At 44.4% G+C, this 22,950-nt stretch overlaps 1 protein-coding gene across 1 annotated transcript in view; it reads left to right on the top strand.

The window, feature by feature from the left end:
• Window positions 1–22,562, top strand: part of LOC135899297 (nose resistant to fluoxetine protein 6-like) — a 57,813-nt gene extending 35,251 nt beyond the window's left edge. Inside the window, exons 11-16 of the mRNA XM_065428539.2 lie at window positions 5,559–5,641; window positions 8,557–8,679; window positions 12,085–12,205; window positions 16,500–16,689; window positions 20,275–20,417; window positions 21,432–22,562. Of these exons, the coding sequence (XP_065284611.2) occupies window positions 5,559–5,641; window positions 8,557–8,679; window positions 12,085–12,205; window positions 16,500–16,689; window positions 20,275–20,417; window positions 21,432–21,647 (876 nt within the window). The 3' untranslated portion in view covers window positions 21,648–22,562. The remainder of the gene's footprint in view (window positions 1–5,558; window positions 5,642–8,556; window positions 8,680–12,084; window positions 12,206–16,499; window positions 16,690–20,274; window positions 20,418–21,431) is intronic.
• Window positions 22,563–22,950: the final 388 nt, after the last annotated feature.

Raw genomic sequence — 22,950 nt, 5'->3', positions numbered from 1 at the left:
AAACTTCATGAAAGGCTTTGAGGATGATGTAAAGAAAGCAAAAAATTGTGTGCGTTCTGCTACAGCGTTTTTAACACTTGGCGTATATGTGTAAACATAAACGTGCGTCTTGTTCAAAGCGCCAATTCTTTTGTTTTAGATCTTTCACGTAATAGTTTGCGAAATATATTCGCCAAAGTCTAGTTTTTATCTTATGCTGCACTTTATTGCTAACAATCTAAACCCAAAATATTATAACATTATGTCATATCAGCTGAAAAAAATGGTAGCGCATCCATCTTTTCGGCATGATTGACGACGCTATTCCGCTTACCAATCTATCTAAAGAGGGATGTGTAATGGGTCTTGTATCTTATGGTGGTTATTCTGAAGAGCGATGTGTGCCCCGTGACACATACTATGTGGCTCAAGTTGGCGAAGAACAGGTTTATTGAATAGGGGTAGATACCCGTTAGTACATACCAAAATACCTATGTTGGCACCAAAGAGGTTCATTGAAGAGCGCTTATGCCCAGTGTCACATAGCCAGGGACCCAAGTTGCTTCGACAGTCGTTTTCGCACTCTGACCAACCCACCCACCCACCGACCGACCGACCGACCGACCGACCGATTGCAAACGGCGTGAAGTTACCAAAGAATGCTAGGTAATCACATTAAAATTGAAGTATTGAAGTTCTCTTATAAGTAACCACAAGTGTGAACAATATTTTTTTTCATGAATGATGTTTGTACAGGCCATATTTTTAGGTTCTGCTTGAAGACAGTAATTTCTGTGATGTAGCTGTCAATTTAAATGTTCATCTTGACGATATTTTCTGAGAAAATGTATGTTGAAATTGGAAACTAAAACTTGATAGATAATTAAATAAATATAACTTATTCTGCGGCGTAAAACTACAGGATGTTAGTCTAGAGAGCGTTCCCCATTCAGCACGCAAAATTTAAGATTAACGTATACAGTAGTTCTTTTTTCAATATATAGTTTGTATTTACGGCATCATGGTATTGTTTTTAGGGTACTAACACGTCGAGAAGCTGCGTAAACAAGAAATGTGACAGCACGATGGCGCGACAGACGCGTCATGCGCTTAGCGACAAATTGATACTAGCCATCATCTAGAGAAAATCCGCATCCGTGAAGTAACGTGAGAAATGTCCGAGCACTAAAACGTTAAAAAATAGCCAAACGCTAAATCTAAGAGAGAGAGGGAGAGAGAGAGAAAAACGCAAAGTAGAGGTAGGGAGGTTAACCAGAGAATGTCTCCAGTTAGCTACCCTGTACCGGGGGAGGGGTAAAGGTTTGAGATAGGCGACAGAAAGAAAAAGAATGAAAGAAGGTCACATTTTTACTGTACCACCTACTCTCAAAACCACGGCAATATATTCAAAAGCCTTCACCTTCAAACGCACGAAGCTGCTATTTCTGTTTTTAATGCAAAGCTCTCTTTGCGGATTCACAGCACCCTGGCTGCTGGGTGTTGTTGCTGTAATGCCGAATAGCTCACACTTATGAGGAAAAATGAGTTGCGTGTCCGATGATTAGTAGCAAAATGACAAGGTGAAATCGCGAGCCAACGTTTCGACAAGTGGACTCGTCTTTTTCAAGGAATCTTTCAGGGCCTTGTAAAAGACAAGTCCGCTTGTCGAAACGTTGACTCCCACTTTTACCTTGTTCTCGTTTTGTTCATCGTCTTGAATTTCCCTCTCACGCCGTCCCCGTGCCCGATAGTAGGATGATAGCTTGTCTTAATGTGGAACAGAAAAAAAAAGAATATTTATGCGGATCCCACGCACTTTGGGAAACGATGTCATGCGAATTATTTTGCAGACATCTGTTTATATAACGTAGTTTCACGTTCAGCAGAGACCAAAGTGTACTCATAAGGCGAGCGCTAGTGTGTGTGATGAGAGCGCGTGTGTGAATACAACCGTAGAGTTTCTGGCAGTAATTACTAGAGGGAACTCTGTTCCTGCAATCATTGAGCCACCTTGGGGATGATGGGGTACTACATGTATTTTTCTTACCTTCGTGCTTGCGGATTCAGACGTTCTTGTGGCTTTGTTTATTGCGCTTTATCTGCCTTTAGGGCCCAAAATTTTAAACCAATCTATAATTTTGTAAGCGAAAAATACTCTGCGAACACGCAAAATGGCTACTAATTGCGGTGGTTCAGCGAATCAAGGTGTCCAAATCGACGCACACCAAGCGTTTTAACGTGCTTACTTGCTGGTGTTAACAGCGCGAAACGTAGACTGGACACGAGACAGAAGACGACACCACAAACACCTGGATGAAAAACAAACAAGCCCAAGCTGCTATTCTGGCGCTGACTTCACCGTGGGAAATTCCCAAGGGCGCTCTATGCCGTTTGTCGAACCATGTGTACGTGGCATAATGGTTTCAATATGGAGCTTCTGTGCAAGAGGTACTGTAATTGATTCTTCCCATCGAACAGTTTCAGTAATATCTATTTCATTATTTATTACACAGTACTTTTAGAAAATGACGAGTTCTCGCTAGTAGTTATTGTGCGACACTCTATAATTACAGCAAGGCCGACGACAATGGCAACAACGATAGTATGACGGTAGCAGCATTATGCATGTTTTATCTTTCATTTTTGGTATCCCTCAAACAAGCGCTACAGCCTCTTCCGATACGACCAGGGCCAAGCCCCAAAACGACATAATAGGCTAGCTGTTTTAGAATAAAGATCAGCGTCCCGCCACCACGTATGCGCCGAAGCCAAACGGTATCTTTGTGTTTCGGCTTTCGCACGCACCGCTGACGCTACATTTCAAAAATAGAGTGAGTGGTCCAAACGCCCCAAACCTGATTTGCGTCGTTTCAACGTCGCCGCGAATATCCCAGAAACACGCCTCCTCATTGAAAATAAAAAACTCTGAGGGGTACTTTTCATCTTGTAGAATATTACGGATTGCATTAGCTCACGTTTTTTTCTTCTCTCTGGCATTACGTTTACATTTTCCTTCCACGTGCAGGAAGGGCGCTGCAATCGCATGACGCTAACGCAAGGCTGGAGCCCTATTTCAAAGCCCCTTCCCGGCTGGACAGACCGCGAACAAAAAGTGGCCGCTTGTTGGGGCACCCTAAACCCTGGGCGTATATTTCAGACCTCCCTAATGTCATCCGATGTCACACAACTTCTACGTAGAGCTAGCTGCTACGCAGAAATAACGGAAGATACTGGCGTGCACTCGCTGCATTAATACGTAGGTGACGTGGTGGACGTGCAAGTCAGCGGCAAGTTTGTGGTCGAATGGAAACTGGCGCGCGCAGAAGTACGCGGTTTATTGAGCGTGAGACACCGAGAGCGCAAGCCCCTCTTCGTCGGCGGGCCGATGAGGATAGTGCGTCCATAGGACGCGCCAGTCTTCTTCGTTACGCACTATTTAATACCTTGGTAAACTGCAGTTGATAACGGTAGATTTAGTCAAATTACTGACTAGTCAGGGTAGTCACGGTTATTAACGGGTCTGAGCCAGTAGCGTATTGAGGTGGTGGGGCACTCTATCCCCCTCCCCAAAGAAATTTCTGTGTTAGTATGGGAACTGCTCAACTCGCGCACTCTCCGGCCGTTCGCGGGGCCGTCCTGCTAAAAGCTTAGGCCTGAGCAGGAGCCTGGAATGGACGAACACGATTGTTCGAACGCGTCACCATTCGCGAAACCGTACACACGAACGATTATACACTGGTGTCCAGCATGAGAGCGAACATATTCGTTCGCTATCCGGTCGCCGTAAGTACGACATCCTCCATTTGTCGCGCGCTTATTGGCATGTTGTATCGATATTAATTAGGCTGGCTAGATCAGTGTACAAAAAGGCGCAACAAATGCCCTTGTGATTATCTGCACAACTGTGTTGCTGCTCCTTTCTCCCAAGAGCAAGTTTGAGACCCCACATCATGCAGCTTCTATTTAAGTGACAACTGACCATCTTTTGTCTAAAAAGTTATGTTATATAATAAACGTTCTTTTGTATAATAAACGAGAAGAGAGAGGGTTAAACAAGGGGCCCGATTCGTATTAATCATATCATAGGAAGCCAACAAACGAAGACACCAAGGACAACACAGGAGAAATTTGGTGCACCTATTCTTGGTAGAGCATCGCACGCGTAATGCGAAGACGTGGGATGGTTCCGAACCTGCGGCAAGTAATTTTTTCATCCACTTTTAATTTATTTCATTCAATTAGTCAGGCCAAACAATTTCTCCCGTGTTATATTCGGTGCCTGTTTGTTGGCTGCTTATGATGTGATTATATATATATATATATATATATATATATATATATATATATATATATATATATATATATATATATATATATATATATGTATGTATGTATGTATGTATAGTATGCGAATCTTGCGAAACTGCCCATTTATTTGGGGTCTGCTTACCGCAATAAACCTTGTCGCTTCCAAAATCGCATAGAATCTGCCGCCGTTGGTGGAGTAACATGAGAGAGTTGAAAAAGGAGCTGCACTCTTAATATCGGTATAGCAATAGCACACGTTGATCTCTCTTTTGTGCATGGGTCATCTGTGTACGCCTGCTGTGCGGTGGTGCGTTGGCTGTGCACATGAAAAAACACTAATTGAACCGCTCCGGTTGGTTAACTTTTTCTTCTTTCCTTGGAAGTTTACAAAAAAACTCGTAGCTCTGGGTATATTCATGATGCAGCGATACATCATTGTAGCCAAAAACAGGTATGATTGATTCATACCCAACCAGCTGTGAATGCAAATTACATCTATTTCTCAGAGGCAACACTTCCTGTAGCTTGTGGCCCTGATGCTGAGCAAATATGCGGAAAACAATGCCATAATGTTTCCTTTGCCGAACACAGTGACTGGAGGCTCTCGTGCTTCTGCGATGACCAGAGTGCTTGACGTTTGCTTAGTAGCGCAAGACAAACTCGAAGAGTTGTTCCAGTCAATAGAAAGTTTTAGTTTATCCGGTATTCGGGTAAACGCAGGCGGACTGGTCGTTGAAGCGGTGGTGCGGAGGCGCAAACGTGAGTGGCCTGTACGGTGCCGCCACCTGGTGGCGCAGAGCTCAATAAGGTAAACATAACTACTATAGCAGTTACCAACTGTATTCTACTTTGCTGTGGGTGTAAATTTTCGGCAGCAATACGATTACGCCACTGCCGAAAATTTGCACCAGCAGCGCAATAGAATACACTTGGTTACTTCAATATTAGCTGTGTTTGTCTGGTTGGGCTCCGCGCAACCGAGTGGCCTGCACCTTACAGGCCACTCACATTTACGCGCTCCGCTACACCGGGTCAACGCCCAGTCCACCTGCGTTTACCCGAATACCGGACAAGCTAAAACGCTTTATTAAGAGCAATTTGCCTCCTGAGCGTAACACGCCGTTGAGTACTACCGGCAATGAATATCCTAAAACTTATCGCACTAAAGCGGTGAAACTTCAACATGCTTCAGCAAGCTTCTTCCGCTTGCCACGGGAGAATTAATGTGTTTGTATGTCACCAGGCTGCAAAGTATGTTGTTTAAATTGCAGCATGTTCTTCCCCACACGTGGTACCTCTCCGCTGACTTCCAGCTCTTCGCTGTTTCGCTTCTTACGCTGGCCATGCTGCGACGGTGAGTTCTTGCACAAAACACTTGAGAAACGGACACTACGTAAAAGCAGTGTTCATCAAAGGTGCGCACTGCTTATGCAATAAGAGCGAATGCCGGGAAGCGTCACAAAGGTGCACTTTTTCATCAATATGAATGTTTAGAGCTTTTAAAATTTGCGATGATACATTCGATGTTTACTTCACTGCTAATATTCAACAAGTCACTCATCATTTCGACGTTACGTGATACGATGTGAACTCTATCATGCTATCGCCTGGAATTTTAGGTTGTTTTCTGCACGCTTATGCTCATGGAATTCCTAAGCAGCCTGTACTTGCCACGTACGATTATATAAACCTCCTGACGTAAAGCTTCGTCAGTATATCTTGAAGCCCAACTTAGAAGTGGGTGCTAACTACGCAAGCAACGAAAACCTAATTTCATTTTCAGGTAATAATCTATGGTGAAAAAGTTAGTCTGATATAAACAGGTTTGCTCAAGGTAGAAAAAAGTACATCGCCACACCACTTTCTCTCGCCCTGTAACAATGAATGCTTTACATAAAACAGAAATTGATGGATGAAAATTTTGACAAGACGACCTTTGCTTTAATTTCTCTTGATAGACCTTCTTGTGAAATCTTAAAGAGATTTGCTGATCTGAAAAGAAATGACCCAAGTGTAGGTCACACCACAGTTTCAGTTCAGTAAAGATGTGAAAACGGTGATGTTTCTGAGCTTTTAAAAGGGTAATGTGTCGTGCGTTTATTTTACAGTTATCTTTCTAGAAAGCATTAAATGAATAAAAGTATATACCGACATCTACATTTAAACATAATGCCTAAACTCCGTTGCATGCAAAGCCGGCAAAGCTACGAAGTCAGACTTCTGACACTGCACACATTCGCGACAAATAGGGTAGTGTGCGGTGTGCAACCTCGCCCTCTCCTTTTATCTGCATATGTTCGAGGGTGTCTAGGGCTATATTCGAACTCCATTTATGTCTTTTAGCAAACTTTGCTCTATCTATAGGTATACGTAGTGCGATTTGGTGTGACATTAAGTGTAATATTTTATGTTGCAACATATGACGCCATTCTAACTAGCAAGGCGCCTGAACACATTAACAACTAGGCGAGCGCAGTGGCACGTTTCCGCTATGATCGGTCATGGCGCACCACCTGCGCTTACGACAAAAACAAATACAATGAGTCGCACACAGCACAAAGGTGCACAAATAATGCGTGATTTGGCGCAAGCTTACGTCCAGGGAGAGAGAGAGAAAGAGAGTATACTTGAAGGAGAAAGCCAGTGTGCACCACGTAGGACGGCTAGACAGGAGCACGCGAGCGTGCACTTGAGCCGTGCCGCACACTGATGCGCGTAGCTGCGTCGGCAGCGTAGCGTAAATACCGCGGCTACCGCGGGGCGCCGCAGCGAATCCTCTCGGGTAACGCCGTAGGCGGGGCAACGCCTCTCTACCGCTATCGGCGCTTCCCCGCTCCTTCGGAATGGAGGACGTTGAGCGCGAATGCAAAGAGGTAAACATTGTGCTCCTTGTATCAATGCTCTTGCTAGGTCCTCCTAAAACTTATTTCGGTAATATATTCCCGGTAGGTACCATACTAGTTCCAAAGCGTCTTTGAGGTCTTTAATTTTGTTGTGGTATTGATGTCAAAAGCAAGACAAGGGAAAACTGAAAAAGAAAGGAAACTACTGGCGCCGTTGACACTTACACGGAAATTACGTAAAGACATAGTATAAACATACACTTCAGTAGGGATTTTGCAGAATTCCGACAACCCTGTGCATATATTGGCATTCCGCCACAGTCGTGAAGGATGGGTATGCGTGCGAGCGCAGGAAGCGCCTTCAATTGTTGCAGGCCGCGCGCGCTCTGCTAAAGGTCTCATTGAGTTTGTTGTGGTGTACTGACCTACGCATAACGTGCTCACCGCATACCATGGTTCTGCGAACGCAAGCTTGGTATCACGCAACGGGATAGGTGGAATACATTGGCTTGCTTCCTTGCTTGCACGATTAATTCGACTATGAGTATACTACGGCCTTGACTGCAGCAGCTACAACTTTTGTAGAATCTTACGTCATTATGTAATCTATCAGGGCGAATATATGCTCGATAAAGAGGAAAGCAAATCAAGAAGTGCGGCATGCTGCGATATCTTAATTGGGTACTGGTACAGGGAGCAATCCCGCGCGGTTATCTATAGCACGGCTGAAGTGACCTTGCAAGTGCTAGAGTATTCGGCCATACTAGCGCGTCAAGTGGTTGCAGCCACGGTTACCATGCATATCATTCTTCACTTTAGAAAAGAGACGTGGCTGCTGTCGCTTGCACGACTTCATATAGGCAAGCGACGTTCAGCTCATTACGACGAGGCTGCAGGTCATTAGCGAGAAAAATGGATAACTGTGTGCGCTGTAGACATTCCTTTGAGCTGCACTAAACTGTTACAATAAGTGTGAAATATGTTCGGGCAGTTAGAACTGCCACGAAGCGACCAAGTTCATAGGTGATGTTGGTGCATTGAACATAGTATTGAATTTTTCGCACTAATGTGTAGCTTATGAACGGAACTGCACACGTACCACCCTGCTTGCATAACGGCATGTGGCTATGATAGGCAATAGGCATGTTGAATCCCAGTGAAGGAACGCTTTAGAAATAGCACCAAACCTAAACGCACTTGGTGAGGCAAGGTAAGCGACTATTATGGAGTCTGTCTGTGTCCGTCCCTCAACATGATGGCCGGAAACCAGCACCGTCTCACAGTAGCACAGGGTTGTTGGTTTTATGCAAGTTACTTATGCTCTTGTGATCAAGAAATACTTGTGTAACGTGCGTCATGTCGACTCTCCAAGATCACATGCTTTTTCTGCAAACTGACAACAGTGCTGCACATCGCATACGCGCAGCCGGAAAACACTGGCCATAGGAGCATTTGCTCTGCTGTCTCTGTGTGGATACGTCATTGGAGCTTGGGCACTGGTGTCTTCTGATGCGCTACCGTTCATGGTATTTCCTGGACAAACACCTGAGTGAGTATAACAGAAACATGGGCCTATAAAAGGCGAGTTTGAACCTATTGCCCTAGAAGCTCTGCACCGACGGCATTTAGCCTGGTTATTGCGCGTGCAGGGGCGAGCAGTAAAGCGATTGGGGCTTGGGTACTGGAAACTCCTGTGTTTTATCGCTCAATCAAGCGATGGATATCTTTCGGTGTGCTGGAATAAAAACTTCCCGCAATCCCTCCATAATTACAAACCAGAACCAAGTCAGCGGCTTGCAGTCACTGGCAACCAGTTTCTCAAAGTTTAGGAAAAGTTCCTGGCACGACTAACCTTCAAAAGTTTTCTATAATAGTTAAATTCATTGTCCTGAATGTGCTTGCTTGCACTGGCATGGGTAGCGTTGATAGTAGCAGCAGTTTATTCATCGTAGATTCGAGACCAGTCCTCCCTTTGTGGCACACCTACATGCAGGCATGTCATCCCCATGGCGAAAAAAATGGCAGCGTGGCTACGAGCACACATGTTGCGAGCAGAGAGACGTGTCGAACTCCTGCCAAACTTCCTTGCAGCCTTCACTCCTTGTGCCCATCACCTACGCGTCCACCACCTATGCCACACTTGTGCATGTTCCCGTGGCATTGAACGCTGAACCGCTGACAAACAACGTTCTTGGCATATAGCCTCCCAGCATAGACATGTACTTTCACCAATTTATTCTAAGCTCGCAGGGTATCCCGTATACAGTCGCAAAGGTTCAAGCAGAAATGCTGAGCATACATGCAGACTTGTACACGTTACAGAAAGACGTAATCGATTACAATTACACTTACCTCATTAAAAAACGTAATTCATTACATTGACCAATTAGTTCCAGACGAATGTAACTGAGAAAATAGTAAACAGGGGTAAATTTATTTTACGCTACTTTTCTTCAAACCTTTATTAACGTTGCACCAATAAAGTAAATAGAATTAGCTGGCTTGGCTTTTTTAGCGATTCCTTTGCAGCCCATCACACGTTGTTTACATTCTCTGACAAGTGCCTTTCAAAAATTTTATCGTTCATCTTTTCTTGTTTTCTTGTGCGGACATCAAGCAACGATGAAAACTCGCTCTTTAGCTTTTTGTAATTATTTTATTGAGATAAAATTAATCAGTGGAGTTATTGACGCCCTTTGCTAGCGATGGTAACCCCTTTCGACTTGTTTAATAACATGGAATAAAAAACAAAAAAATAATTGCACTAGCTGATACCGAAATAAAACAGAAGAACATGTAACAGTCGTAAGAACACAAGTCTATATCGGAAAGTTCTCATTGTAACAAAGACCGCGGATGTCTCACTAGATGTGCACGCTGTCTAGCTGTTGCGGCAAGCATCGAGGACCAAAAATAATAGGAGACAGTGCTGAACGTAACTCTCACGCTTTCATCATGGTTATTCCCGTACTTTTGCGATTTACGAGGAACCACGCCAACGAAAGTGCACAAGCTACCTTTCAACCGCTTTCACTCGAGTATTAAATTTACTGTTCATCACTCTCTTAGTCAGATCAATTTCCTCGACACGACGGTGTACATAGAAAATGGAAAACTGAGGACGACATTTTACTGGAAGCTTACGGGTAGCCAGCAATATTTAGACTACAATGATCATCACCTGCGACATCACCCGTGATGCAAGCGAGGAAGTTTTGTCGGTCAAGCGAAACGAATAAGAAGAATCTGCAATGAAGACAGCGGTTATATACACCACCTAAATAACCATAAAGCAACGCTAGCAGAAAGAAACTATCCACAATATTTTCGACAAGGCTTATGACGCCGCATCAAGATTGGACAGGCAGTCGGAATTAGCTGGAGAGTCAGTCGGAATGAGCTAATAAACAGCCTACACCAGAATCCGAGAAACCACCAGCCTTTATAACAAAACATTCTAATGCACTCCCGAACATAAACAACATCCTACGAAAATACCACCCAATATTATCAAGTTACGAGTGTCTGAGAAAAGCGTTCCCTGTGGTACCAAGGGCGACCTATGTCCGCCACAGAAAACATTAGAGACATGTTAGTGCACACAAAAGTCAGCCAACATCATTCTCCCGTAATAAAAGCATGTTGTCGCCCCAGGTTCAAAACCTGCAGGCACCTTAAAAGGGATATTGAAATTAAAAGCACCACAAATAGTTATACACACGAAGTGAAATGTAGCTTTACTTGCGCTAGTTCCGATGTAATTTATGCACTGTAAAAATATTTAGACCCTTAAGGGTGTTTTCTTGTCGCACGGGTAACACTCTTACCATTAGAGCCTTACAAAAACTTATAGAGGACGAAAACGAAGGTTCAACTAGGCGTGCGATGACAGAAGACGTAGTTGAAAATAATGTAATCATTCTGACAGTCTTGGGCGCACAGAAATATCCGACAGGATAATTTCACAGAGCGGTTATTTAAGGTGCCTTACAACTTTGTAATTGACATGTTTGCGATTCAAGCAATAATTAAAAAGTTCCCTAATTAAATGCAATTAATTAATCAATACTTCGTGATGAAAAATGTACTGGTTGTAAGTACACACGACTGCCGCTACTATGCAGTCGGCACGATTTCCCTAGAGCTCTTGGGTTTTCATTTTTAAATCTTGGTCCAAGGTGACTGGTACACCCAGTATACTGTGCCGAGGAAAGCATATGTCGCCTTACAGAAAGACAAATCCACTTGTCGAAACGTTGGGTCCCACTTTTACCTTGTTCTCGATTTGCTCATCGTCTTGCATTTCCATCTTCTGCCTTCCCCGTGTCTTCCCTGCTATATAGAAGCAGCACGTGTACAACAAGTGAGCCAAACCGTAAAACAGAACGGGACTGGAGGAGCACGTCGTACACGACGGACGTAACTGACGAACGACTAACGACGCTCGGTCAGTCGAAGATGTTCGTGAACAAGGGAAGCGTTCACATCGGAAATTGTATTAGTAGTAATGGTTCCCAAATAAGGACGGGGTGCGACCAAAATGCGGCAAGTACTGGTTTCCAGAGACAACCAAAACTTGAGGAAGGGCACTGTACGTATGTTTGTAAGTGGATGCAGTGTAGTTTAGGCGTGACTTAGTCAAAGCGCAACGAAAGTATTCGCGTTTTGCAGTAAGTTTCGTGTATAATAAAGAACGTGTGATTAACTCAAATCAATTCGCACGTATTCCACGAGTTGGAAGAAGTTTCTTTTTTTTTTCTTTTGCAAGGGGACACGTAGATGACGATATTTCTGCATACATATATCTTTTTATGGCGTATAAATTTAAGAACGACCACTTTCAGGTTATGTCCACCCCGTCAAATGAACTGCCACAGAGCGCCAGCGTTATTTCCTGTTTCGTGATTATTATTCACCCATTCGTTACTTGGTTCGTTACTTGGCTTTCTTACAGGATTACAATCGACACCGCCCATCTATACTACATACTATCTTTCTGCCACGCGATGTCTTACTTCAGCGGCTGCATAACTTTCCTCATCATGGAGGACTTCAGGTCCCGCAAAATCACAAAGGTATGTTTCGGCCATAGGATTTAGCCTTTTATAAGTAAAAAAAATGTTCACGCTGTTTGATGATATGTTATGCCCAAATGTTCAGACAACTGCTGAGGTATATTTGTCATTTTATGCAACTTCCCATTCATATTCATTTGAAGCACAGGACTGTTTGTTTCTCTTTCACGTTCACGTTCCAAGTTCATGTTTACTGGCAATCATTGATTGTGTTGAATTTCATGCATCCTGGATATTATCCCGAACTATAAAGCGAAGCTTTTGTTGCTGCGGCGCCGTCGTCTTGCACACCGCTTCGGGAGGTGGTTTAAAGCACATGGCAGGAGTGCGGGAGAAGAAGAGATGGGCGACGTCAGAAAGCATGCGCCATAGAGAGCGTGGCCACAATGCCCTCTGGAGTTCCCTGGCCGTCGGCAAAATGCTCTCTCCCCGCAAAAGCATCGCTTAAGCTGCAGTGCTATCCTTTGTGCTCGCAAGCAACAGTGCGGAGAGGGAGTAGAGAGAGGACGAAAGAATGGGTTGAGGCGGATGTCCAACACACTCAGTCACCGACGGAGTCGCGAAACGCGTGAACAACATACCACTCCTCGCTTGTGGCAGCTTGCCTACACGGCACAAAAGAGGGCCAATGGGACGTCAGAAAGCATTTTTCTTTGGGATCTCTTTAGTAAATGAAATGCTACTACTAACAGTTCAGCACTATAAATGAGTTATTTAAGGTACGGTGCGGTACTTTAGGAAAAACAAAGACCATGCAAATTTGACTTTCGGAGAATTGGCGCAGGGCGTGCAGACGCAAAGCTGCATGGAAGCATCGCAGCGTCATGACGACACTACTCAAGCGGCCGCACAGCAAATGAACACTTCTGCACCCGAGTGTTTCTGCATTTAGACGGGGCCAAAGCGCAATAACGCTCGCATACGTTGATTTAGGTACACGTTACAGAGCCCGATGTGGTGAAAATTAATTCGGAGCCCCCCATTACGGTGTACCTGATCACCATATTATGGTTTTGGTACGTAAAGTCCCATCATTAAAGAATTTAAACACTTCTGGCCACATCAGTCAATGACATTGCTAAACATTTTCGCAGGCTGTGAACAAAGGCCCGCAACAACGCCTCAATCAAACATGTCTTGCTGTGTCCACTTGTCAACAATGTGGATAAAGAAGTGGTGCCCGCAAGGGTAACATCACCTCACTGCATTCATTATGCACTAGGCGCCCCAAAACTTAAACACTCGCCATAACAGCACCAATATTACTGTAAATTAGCGCAAATGCTACAGAAAGCTTTGCTTACACCGATTCACACAGTGCGTGAGATCTGCATCGTTTTTTACGGAATTGTTCGGTATATAGAAAAACAACTATGACATAAATTGAAGAAGCCGCTTTGGTGTAGCGTTGGGTTCATTTCATCGACTGCAACATTGTTTTACATACTCGAAAATCTATTGTCGTGCATTTTAGGGTGAGATTAGCTTTGAAAAATTCATCTACATCGTGAATGATCGATACTACAATTGTTCACTCACTCATTATCGTTATATCGAAGATGTTAGGTGACCTTCCTGTGCACATCGTTGCGCAGATGTACCTATGTCAAAACGTAGACACGGGACCAGAAAGGCGCGGACCTATGTTGCTATGAAAAAACGAGTTGCCTATTCCGAAAGAAATGGTCAGAAAAAAATTCAACTCACAAAGCGGATGCTGAAATTATCGGGCGTCGACGATGCCGTCCTACCAACGCTGTGCGCCGTCGAAATTTAGGGCATGTCGGGGACAAAAGCCGGAATGCCTAATTAAGCAAAGCCTTCGTAACTGTCTAATTCCCTTTTATACACGCAGCGCACGCGAAGATTTGAGGATAACAATTACTCTAAGAACTCCCCATGCCATGGACCATCGTCGATGCAGGATATCGTTTGAAAAAAAAATTGTTTTCCATGCAGCGTATAAGAGTTTCGGCTGCCTGCTCCTTCCTTTTTTCCAGAAAGGCTAGTTTATCTGTGCTCAGGTGAGCGCCAGCAAGATAAAAGTGCACATGACCCTGTAATTATGTTTACCTTCGGTGTTTTTCCTAAAATGTACCTTTAGAAGAATGCCGACTTTCGGAGAGCAGCCAAACTTGACATGTACCAAGCATCTGTCAGCGGCTGCGTCAGAAGGATAAGTTGAGCTATTCGGTGTGCCTTGCAGTGATATCGGCTGTTAAAATACATTGTGTTAGAGTTCCACTTGGTACATAAATGTGGTAGCGGAACTCAGAAGTTTTCACAAATTTTACGCCTTGGTGAGCAAACGCCCTATCGAAACCGTCGTCGTCATCATCACCATCTTTATGACCACTTCAGGACTGATACCTATCCCCACCAGTCTCCGAATACCTCTGTCTTGTGCCAGCTGACACCATCTTGGGGTTGCAAATTATCTTGTTTCAACACACCACTTTGTACTTTGGCATCCCCGACTGCACTGCCCTTCCCTTGGCAACCATTCTGCAACTCGAATAGACCCCTGGGTATCTGGCCTGTGCATTAAGTGACCAGTCTAACTTAATTTTACAGCGAAGCTATGAAGGACTACTTTCCCCATTATCGTGTCCACGTGTAGGAAAAATCCCGAAGATAGTGAAATGCCGGGCCGACCCGCGGCGAAGGTGCAGTTCATCATTAAGGAGCACACATACACAGCTTCTCTGGTCATCCTTCTTCACAGAGTGGAAAGGCGTTGAGTTTTTTCCTCAAAAAGTCTACTCGAATAATGTCTACGGCAGTTTTCTTTCTCTGATCCACACAGCTGTCTTCCTATTTCTTCACGTTACGCCTATCATTTTCCGTTCTATCACTCTTTGCGCGGTCCTTAACTTCTTCCTAAGCTTCTTCGTTAACCACCAGGTTTCTACCCCATATGTTACTAGTGGTAGGTTTCGATTATTGTGCACATTATTTTCAAGCACAGCGTCAAGCTGCCGGTAATGTCTACCGCATGCACTCCGTCTTTTTTTTTTATTGTTGTACAAATTCCCTTCTCATAACCGGGGTCCCGTGTCAAAAAAAATAAATCTGGTGGCAGCCATCTTCCGATGAATGTCGACATTATTTCGATTACAATTGAAGCAATGTAAAGACATACTGTATTGCCAAATTCTTCACTTCTGTGTAACTGTCTTCCAGGTTCCGTTACAGACGTCTTCACTTATCTGTAGTTCAACATTCTTCGCTCAATACACTCTCTGGTCCCATTCTCATGATTTTTTCTCCACATTCGGCTGTTTTTGATGCCGATTTTCTCACTTCTCTGTACCGGACTTCTTATATTCTGCAGTCTACTTTTAGACTTCTGGGCTGTTCTGCTTTTATCTTCGGGCGCCTACCTAGTGGCACCTATCTATACTGGAGGAGCCAAGAATGTTCACATACCTAGTGTCACATGCCCAGGTGCACATATCCAATGAACCATGTTGTTTACTTCTGCAAATACCCATACAGTTGCACGATACCCAATGGCACAACTTGTCTATACCGAAGTTGTCTATTTGGGTAGATACCCAGTGTCTCAAGTATGTGTGAAAGAGCTTAGATAAGGATCTACCGAAAAGTGCGTGACGTTCCCAAAGAAAGCTGATCGCGTTAATTTTCCTAGATAAAAGCACTCTTGCACAGATTCTAGGAGCTGGTAGCCAATCCTCATTTGTCGTTCTCTTCTCAGGGTACTGAGCATTACTGATTCCGTTTACTGATATTGTTCTCCGAGCCTACTTTGCCCTTTGTCCGCTAACATTCTTAATAATCTGTTTCAAACATTTTACTTCATAGATGAACAGAACAATATGTGCACTACAAACCACAAGTTGGTGCGATGGTTCCCTTGATTCTCGCTTCTAATCATTCACAGTTTAACAACTTTAATACTTCGTTTACGGGTGCAGTGAATAGTGCTGCCCGACCCCTTTCTTCGTAGGCATTTTCCCGCTTTTCCCATGGAAAATAAAGGTAGCTATGGAATCTTTATGCACATTAAATAAGATATTCACGTGTGCTTCCTGTACTTCTTACTACGCGATGTCTCATGACTGCTGGTACGTTCACTGAATAAAACGCCTTCTCGTAACCTATGAAAGTAATATAGAGGGGGTTTCTTGCAGATTTTACAGTTACTTGTTAGATGCCATGGATGTGAATCACTGTGTAATGCTCCTTCCTGAAGCCAGCAGGCCTTATGGGTTTAGTAAAGTCCAGGGAAACAATAAAGCGATTCTTAACATAATTTAACTAACTCATGCAGGTCATGCAGGTGGCCGGCTGGTGTATAGCTGCGAGCTGTGGACTTTGCTGCCTCTTCATGAAGCTCCCCTGGTACAAGGGTCCGAATCCTACCTCAAAAGCGGGAACATTGATCGTCGCATTCTCTGACCGCACCATGTGGTCACTTTTTCTCGCTTGGATCACGCTCACGTGCTCCTCAGGCCGAGGCGGTTAGTTTGCTTACTTCTAAATAGAGGGGTGGCACGGGAACACATCTTCTGCTAAGCCACGCTTTTAGTGTGACATAAAGTTGTGCACAAATGTGTGGAACCTATTTTAGAGATTCTTTGTTGCATTCCGATCACGTAAAGTTCTCGTCTGTCACAGGTTATAAATAGTGTGCGTTCGTCACCATATTAAAGCACTGAAAGACCGAAACCGTATACACTGGGTCACTTAGTATGTTGCATTAGGCTTAGTGACCAAAACCGCGTTCCTCGCCTACACTTCCTTAGCTCTGGATGTTTCTATTGCGCTAAAATATTGTCACGTGGTAGTGACATTAAAGAGCACAGCAGCAATACTGTGAAAGACAAAACTAACTTTTATTGGGCGAACCTGCGCCCACAAAAACGGGCTACACTCATAGCACAACTATAGCGGAGAACACAGTCGGCGATTGTCGAAAATTTGATCAGCGGGTCAAGCGCGTCGGCTTTTATACATCAGTCGTAGAATCTTCCAGAGTAATCGCTAGGACCCGCGTGTCTTCCAGAAAGTTCTACACTATTCGCGGCACGCATACATGCAATCAGATCACGCACGGTTCAGTGACAGACAGCGGATGGAACCATCGATAACATTAAGGAAACTTCCGATACATGCAGGCCCGTCATGCGCTGTGCGATAACATTTGTTAGGCGGTGACAAGCGGTCGCCCGTAAAAGATAAAAAAGTACACGTGTCAATATCTATAGTTTCCCCTTTACAGCTCGAGGTTCGTTAAGCGGATTTAAAAGTGATATAAACGAACAGAAGCATCATTTCTTGGTAACGTAGCCATTCTTCGGTATATTCACTGATGCTACTTGTGAGCTTTTATCCGCAAAAGTGTTAGCTGCAATATTCCATGAGCATGAGACGATACAGCATGAGAATAAAAAATTCCGACAGAGTCTATCACATAATTAATGTCGACGTTAATTCGGTTAGCACTGAAGCAATGTAACGACACACCGTATTTTTGCCGCCAAGACGCGTCATGTATGAGGCATGTATGCATTCAGGTTCCTTTCTCACGCTTCGTATGGATGGATAGATGGCTAGATAGATGGAAGTTATGAGCGTCCCCTTTGTATCGAGGCGGTGGATTGCACCACCAAGCTGTTGTTATTTTATTGCCTAATGTGGTACCTATGTTAAAAAAGAAAAAAAAAGCAAAGAAAGAAAACCCAAGTTGAATTCCCATAAACAAAGTTCCTGAACCCCTATTGTGAACTTTGTTTTTGAACGCCTCCGTTGTTCGTCGTTTCTCTACTTTTCTACCACCAATCTTTCAAACGTCTCTTACTAATCTCTATTGTGGACATGTTTAGTTTTCAACTGCTCTCGCTGAACCCAAGGGCTTCCAGGAGGCCAGTGGTGCCTAAATCGACCGCTGGGCAGACGTCTTCACATTCTAATAAAACACGCTCCGTCGTTCCCCTAGCTTTACGGCAGCAAGCACATCCTTCTTCTTCCTTATATCTCGCTTTATAGGTGCGCGTTTTAAGGCATCCCGATCTCGCTTCAAAAAGTAATTAGCTTCTCTTTGAGTTATCACAAATTGTTTCCTTCCTGATTTCGTTTTTTCTCCTTTAGTAGTTACTCATGGCACGTTTCTTTTCCATTGCCGCCACCCATGAGATCATTTCAGCCTCTCTTACTTTTCGCTTGACGTCCTTTGTTGCTGTGTTGCCCACGCTGCAGGGCGCATACTTGCTGGTAAGCTTCCTAGTTCTTTTTCTCCACTGTGAATCAATGTTTTTCCTGTACAGATGCCTCAACACTCTCCCAGCCCATTTACGTCCTTCCATATTCCTCAGTCGTTCTTCATAATCAATTTTACTGTGAGCTTACCTCACTTCAAGCTAGTCCAGTCCATATCACCCTGCACAGCAACATTTGTAGTCTACACGTGAGCGCCGAATGTGAGGCGTCCCACTGACCATTTGTTCCCATCGAGTCCTGATTGTACCCCTGATTTAAAGCAAACAACCGCATTTCCAAAAGTCCTGGAACCATTACACCTTTTCACATACCCCGGAGCACATCGTACCCATTGTATCCCCATAGCGCTCAGTGCTTCATTATGGCTTCATTTCGCTTCCCCTTTGCTGTTATTGTTTTTTCCTGTGTTTCCATATATCTATTGCCTTCGTTTACCTATATACCAAGGTATTTATATTCTCTTACCCGAGGTATTTCCTGGCCCTTTATTGCCACTGTCTGTTCACTGTTTTCATTGAATTCCATAACACCTGATTTTCTAACGCAAATTTAAAACCTAAATTATCGCCTTCCTGTCCACAGATATTAGCCAGACGTTGCAAATCACTTTGCTTGTTAGCTAGCAACACAATGTCGTCCGCAGTAAATAAACCTGGAAGCTGCTGCTCTACTACTGTACCTGCCTGTTTGTATGAGAGATGAAACCCGATATTACTTCCTTCTAGCGCCCTCCCCATCCTCACCATGTACATCATAAACAGCAGTGGCGCACCGTCCGCCACGGACTGTGCGCCATCTAGTGGCCCCGCTGCCAAGCCCGAGCGTGGCGCGTGCGTGAATATATATATGGATGCGATTGTCCGATTATATGTGACGTGGGTTTGACTCCGTGCGGCACCGAAACATATTTAATGCCTTTTGTTTGTCATTGAAGAGCGGCATATACCCAGTGGTGCATAACCAGTGACCCAGTTTGGTGTCAAAGAGGTTCACTGGAGAGCGGTACATACCCACTGAAGAAAGTTGGGGCGATTGTTTGTTTCAGACTCCGCTCCTTCAGCACATCAGCCCGCTGCTGTGCCCATTATACCATGGATTTGTCAGTGAACCGAGTTGGCGGGAAAATGGCTAGATATACTGAAGGGCAGGTAATCGTGAAGTTTATAAAGAATCCTAATCGCCTTAAAAGAACCAGATTTCTTCAACGCTTGCATATATTGGTCGTCAATGCGGCTAAGTCCGCCAGTAATTTTAGCTCTAGTAATCCACTTCATCGGTATACAAGTCGTGTCTGCAATTACATCGAGTGCTGTCTTAGGAGCCAGGAAAGTTAACAAAGAATCGGCAAATTTTCATTGCGAAAAAGATAGTGGAGTGCTAATACAAATTGATCTAAGTTGGCGTGAGGGAGGTTCATTGAAGAGCGGCGCATTCCCAGTGGCACCTACCCAGTTACCCAAGTTGGCGTCAAGGACGTTCATTGAAGAGCGACGCATATACCAGATGACACATTCCTGGTGACCCAAGTTGGTCCGATGGCTGGTTTCGAACTATGTTCGCTCAGCACAACCGCCCGATGCTGTACCCATTAGACCATGTACTACCCTGCGGCCCAAGAAGGCGGGAAAACGTTTGACCAGACACACAGGCATTTAGTCCGCTTACAGTGTGTGAAGTTTGCAAAAAAAAGCTAATCGCATTAAAAACAACAGGTTTATTCAACGCGTGTATCTGAGTGGTCGATGCGGCTTCTACATACTTAAGAAGTTGTTCGGGCCGCCTACTTAGTGGGGCTTCTGTATACAGTCGGTAAATGCACCTTGCAGGCTTCGTGGGTCAGTTCCTGTCCTGGAACCTTTTCGTGCCTCTTAGCAAGCTCTCATTTGGCGTCTACCTCATCCACCGGCCATTCATCGAGCTTATGCTACACTCTTCCAGGGAGCGTCTCTCCTGGTCGCATTTCAACCAGGTAAACACCAGTCACTGTGCTGCATGATTTAGTGACCTATAGCTGGATGGACTTAAGAAAAACACTGCTCGCAGTCGGCAAAATACATAAGTCGTTCCGGTAGAATTATTTATCTGGCCACAATGTTTTGTTGCGAGGACTAGGTATACGGACCTGAGAACAGTTAACGGAGTACGACAATGTCCTTGTTAAAAAGTTCCACTTTATTGGCTGCTGTCTAAAAGTGAACAATTTCCTGCTGTTAAATGATACCCTTTGGTCGGTTGTTAATCTCAGACATTGAGTTGTTTCGCGCAGAAATCTTGCGGAAAGTTTTTCTCTATTTTGTAGTAACGTGCGTTCTCCTATCGAATGTAACCACTTTAGAGATTTCAAGTGGTTTTTTGGCATATCGGCGAGTGTTGTCACCTACACTATTGCGTAGATGTATGTGCTCACAGATCACGCTGTCAGTCGTTCATTGACGGAGCAGTTTTGCCTGTTTTTTCCCAGCTTGAAAAGTTATCTCATTGCGAGAATAGCTGGTGCAGTCGTGCGTCCAATCTAACAAGGTCTCGTGCCACTGGGGTATATTCTTCAGCATATCGTATAGACGTCTGGTTGTCGTCAACGTCGCGGACGCGTCGCAAGCATGCTCTGCTAGCGTGGTAGCGCTTTCAAATAATAAATGCATGATGTGATGCGGAGATGCACAGCGACTTCACGACTCTTAAGACCAAATTCGGTTGTACAGAATTTTTAGTTTGTGCAGAAGGGAGTTTGTATTTAGGCAGCACGACCCAGTTTGTGTACAATTTTATTTTCAGTTATGAAATTCTGAACTGAATACGTATAACCGATGCGATATCCTTCGATCAGCTGCGCCATTACGTCTACAGCAGTAGTAAACATTCCTGCATAGGTTATTGATCCCATAAAAATGTCCTGTAATCTTTGACGAATAGGAGACCTATGTTGGTTATACATATACTAAAGCAAAAATTGGTGTCCGCCCCCCCCCCTTTTTTTGTGCAGGTTACAATGCTGTTCTCAGTGCTTGATTGGAGCTTCATCCTGTCCTACTTTTCGTACCTGGCCTGCGAAGCACCGACAGCAGTACTGGACAAGCTTGTTTTTAACAGGCTCATGGGTCGAGGAAAAGCTCGGAAGCAGAAGCAGCCAAACGAACTGAAGGGATGCAGCGTGCGGTCAGAGAAGAAAATGGACGACATCATATGCTCGCGGTGCTAGCACTTTTTCTTTTCACTGTGCCCGCCGATGTACCTGGACTTGCTCATATTGTGCACACCTACACTTTGGAGGCGCAGACACTCGAGTAAACAGTAACTGTGATACATTCTTTTTCCCGTCGGTTTCATGTGTACCCGAGGGTGGCTCACTGATGTGATATCTGCATGCGTCAACGATTAATTACCTGTGAAACACTTCTGTTGACATTGTGGTCATCGGTTCGTGGTCAGCGATTCTGCTCCGGTCGGACATTTAGTCAGCGCCGCGATGCAATGACAGGTGGGCGTCAGCGATGGTCATGTACCATATGACGCTATGTCTACAAAGAACTCAGCTTGCGCAATGCGAGCTAGGCGGAGCTCACACGTTGACTGCTTTAGAACCCTTAGCAGGCTGTAAAATGGAGTGTCACAAAACCCCGCTACTGTTCCCAGTGCACTGGATTTGATGCTGCTGAGCAGGGTTTAATATTGTATTAGTGGTCTACAGCCTGCCTATGCACCAATGGAGCGCGATATATTTCTCTGTTACCGGAGTTTTTTTTCCTGACGTGCACCATTGGTATTCCGACACGACTGAAGAAAAAAATAAGAGGCCATTCTACAGCGCCTTCGTCTTGCAGTCCCACACACGCCTAACGTTGTGGAAAGATTGCATCAACGATCTTCTTTAAACTCCGAGGAACAGGAAAAAAATATTTGCCTATCCAATCTGTCACGGCGCACAAGAATCATTCCACGTAGCCCACCTACTTTGAGGTTCTCCTTGAAGAATACATCAGAAGAGGACACCTTCCTCGACCGCACGTCTCCCCTTGTGATCTGCACAGCTTCCAAGCCTGGACGTATGGTCTTCACCATAACTGGTTCCTCCCTGTCATTGCGGAATCTGGCGTGGGTTCTATGTTGTAGGAGATGGAGCCTATATAAAGTCCTGTGGCTGATATTAGAATAAAGACGTTATGTTTCTACCATCCTCACCTCCTTTGGAACCAGCCGCCATTAGATCAGCGCATACAACTGAAGAACGAAACTGTCATTGTTCTGTTTTGGAATCATCTGCTCTATGTACGCAAACTAAAGCCCGTCAATAATTCCACATCTAGTATTTCACTCCACCGGTACAAGGCGTGCCACGTTTTAGATTCACTACTGTCTTAGAATCCAGTAGAGGCAACAAAGATTTTGCTAGGTCTCGTTGCAAAAAAGATAGGGGAGTGCTAATACAAAATATAAGTTTTTTCCCTTTTATAGCATGAAAAGTGCGCCGTATCACGTAGCAGCAGAAAGCCGTGGCGAAATGA

Source organism: Dermacentor albipictus, chromosome 1, assembly GCF_038994185.2.
Source record: "Dermacentor albipictus isolate Rhodes 1998 colony chromosome 1, USDA_Dalb.pri_finalv2, whole genome shotgun sequence".
NCBI lineage: Eukaryota > Metazoa > Arthropoda > Arachnida > Ixodida > Ixodidae > Dermacentor > Dermacentor albipictus.
The sequence above is the reverse complement of the archived record's forward strand: the minus strand, read 5'-3'. Positions and strand labels throughout refer to the sequence as shown.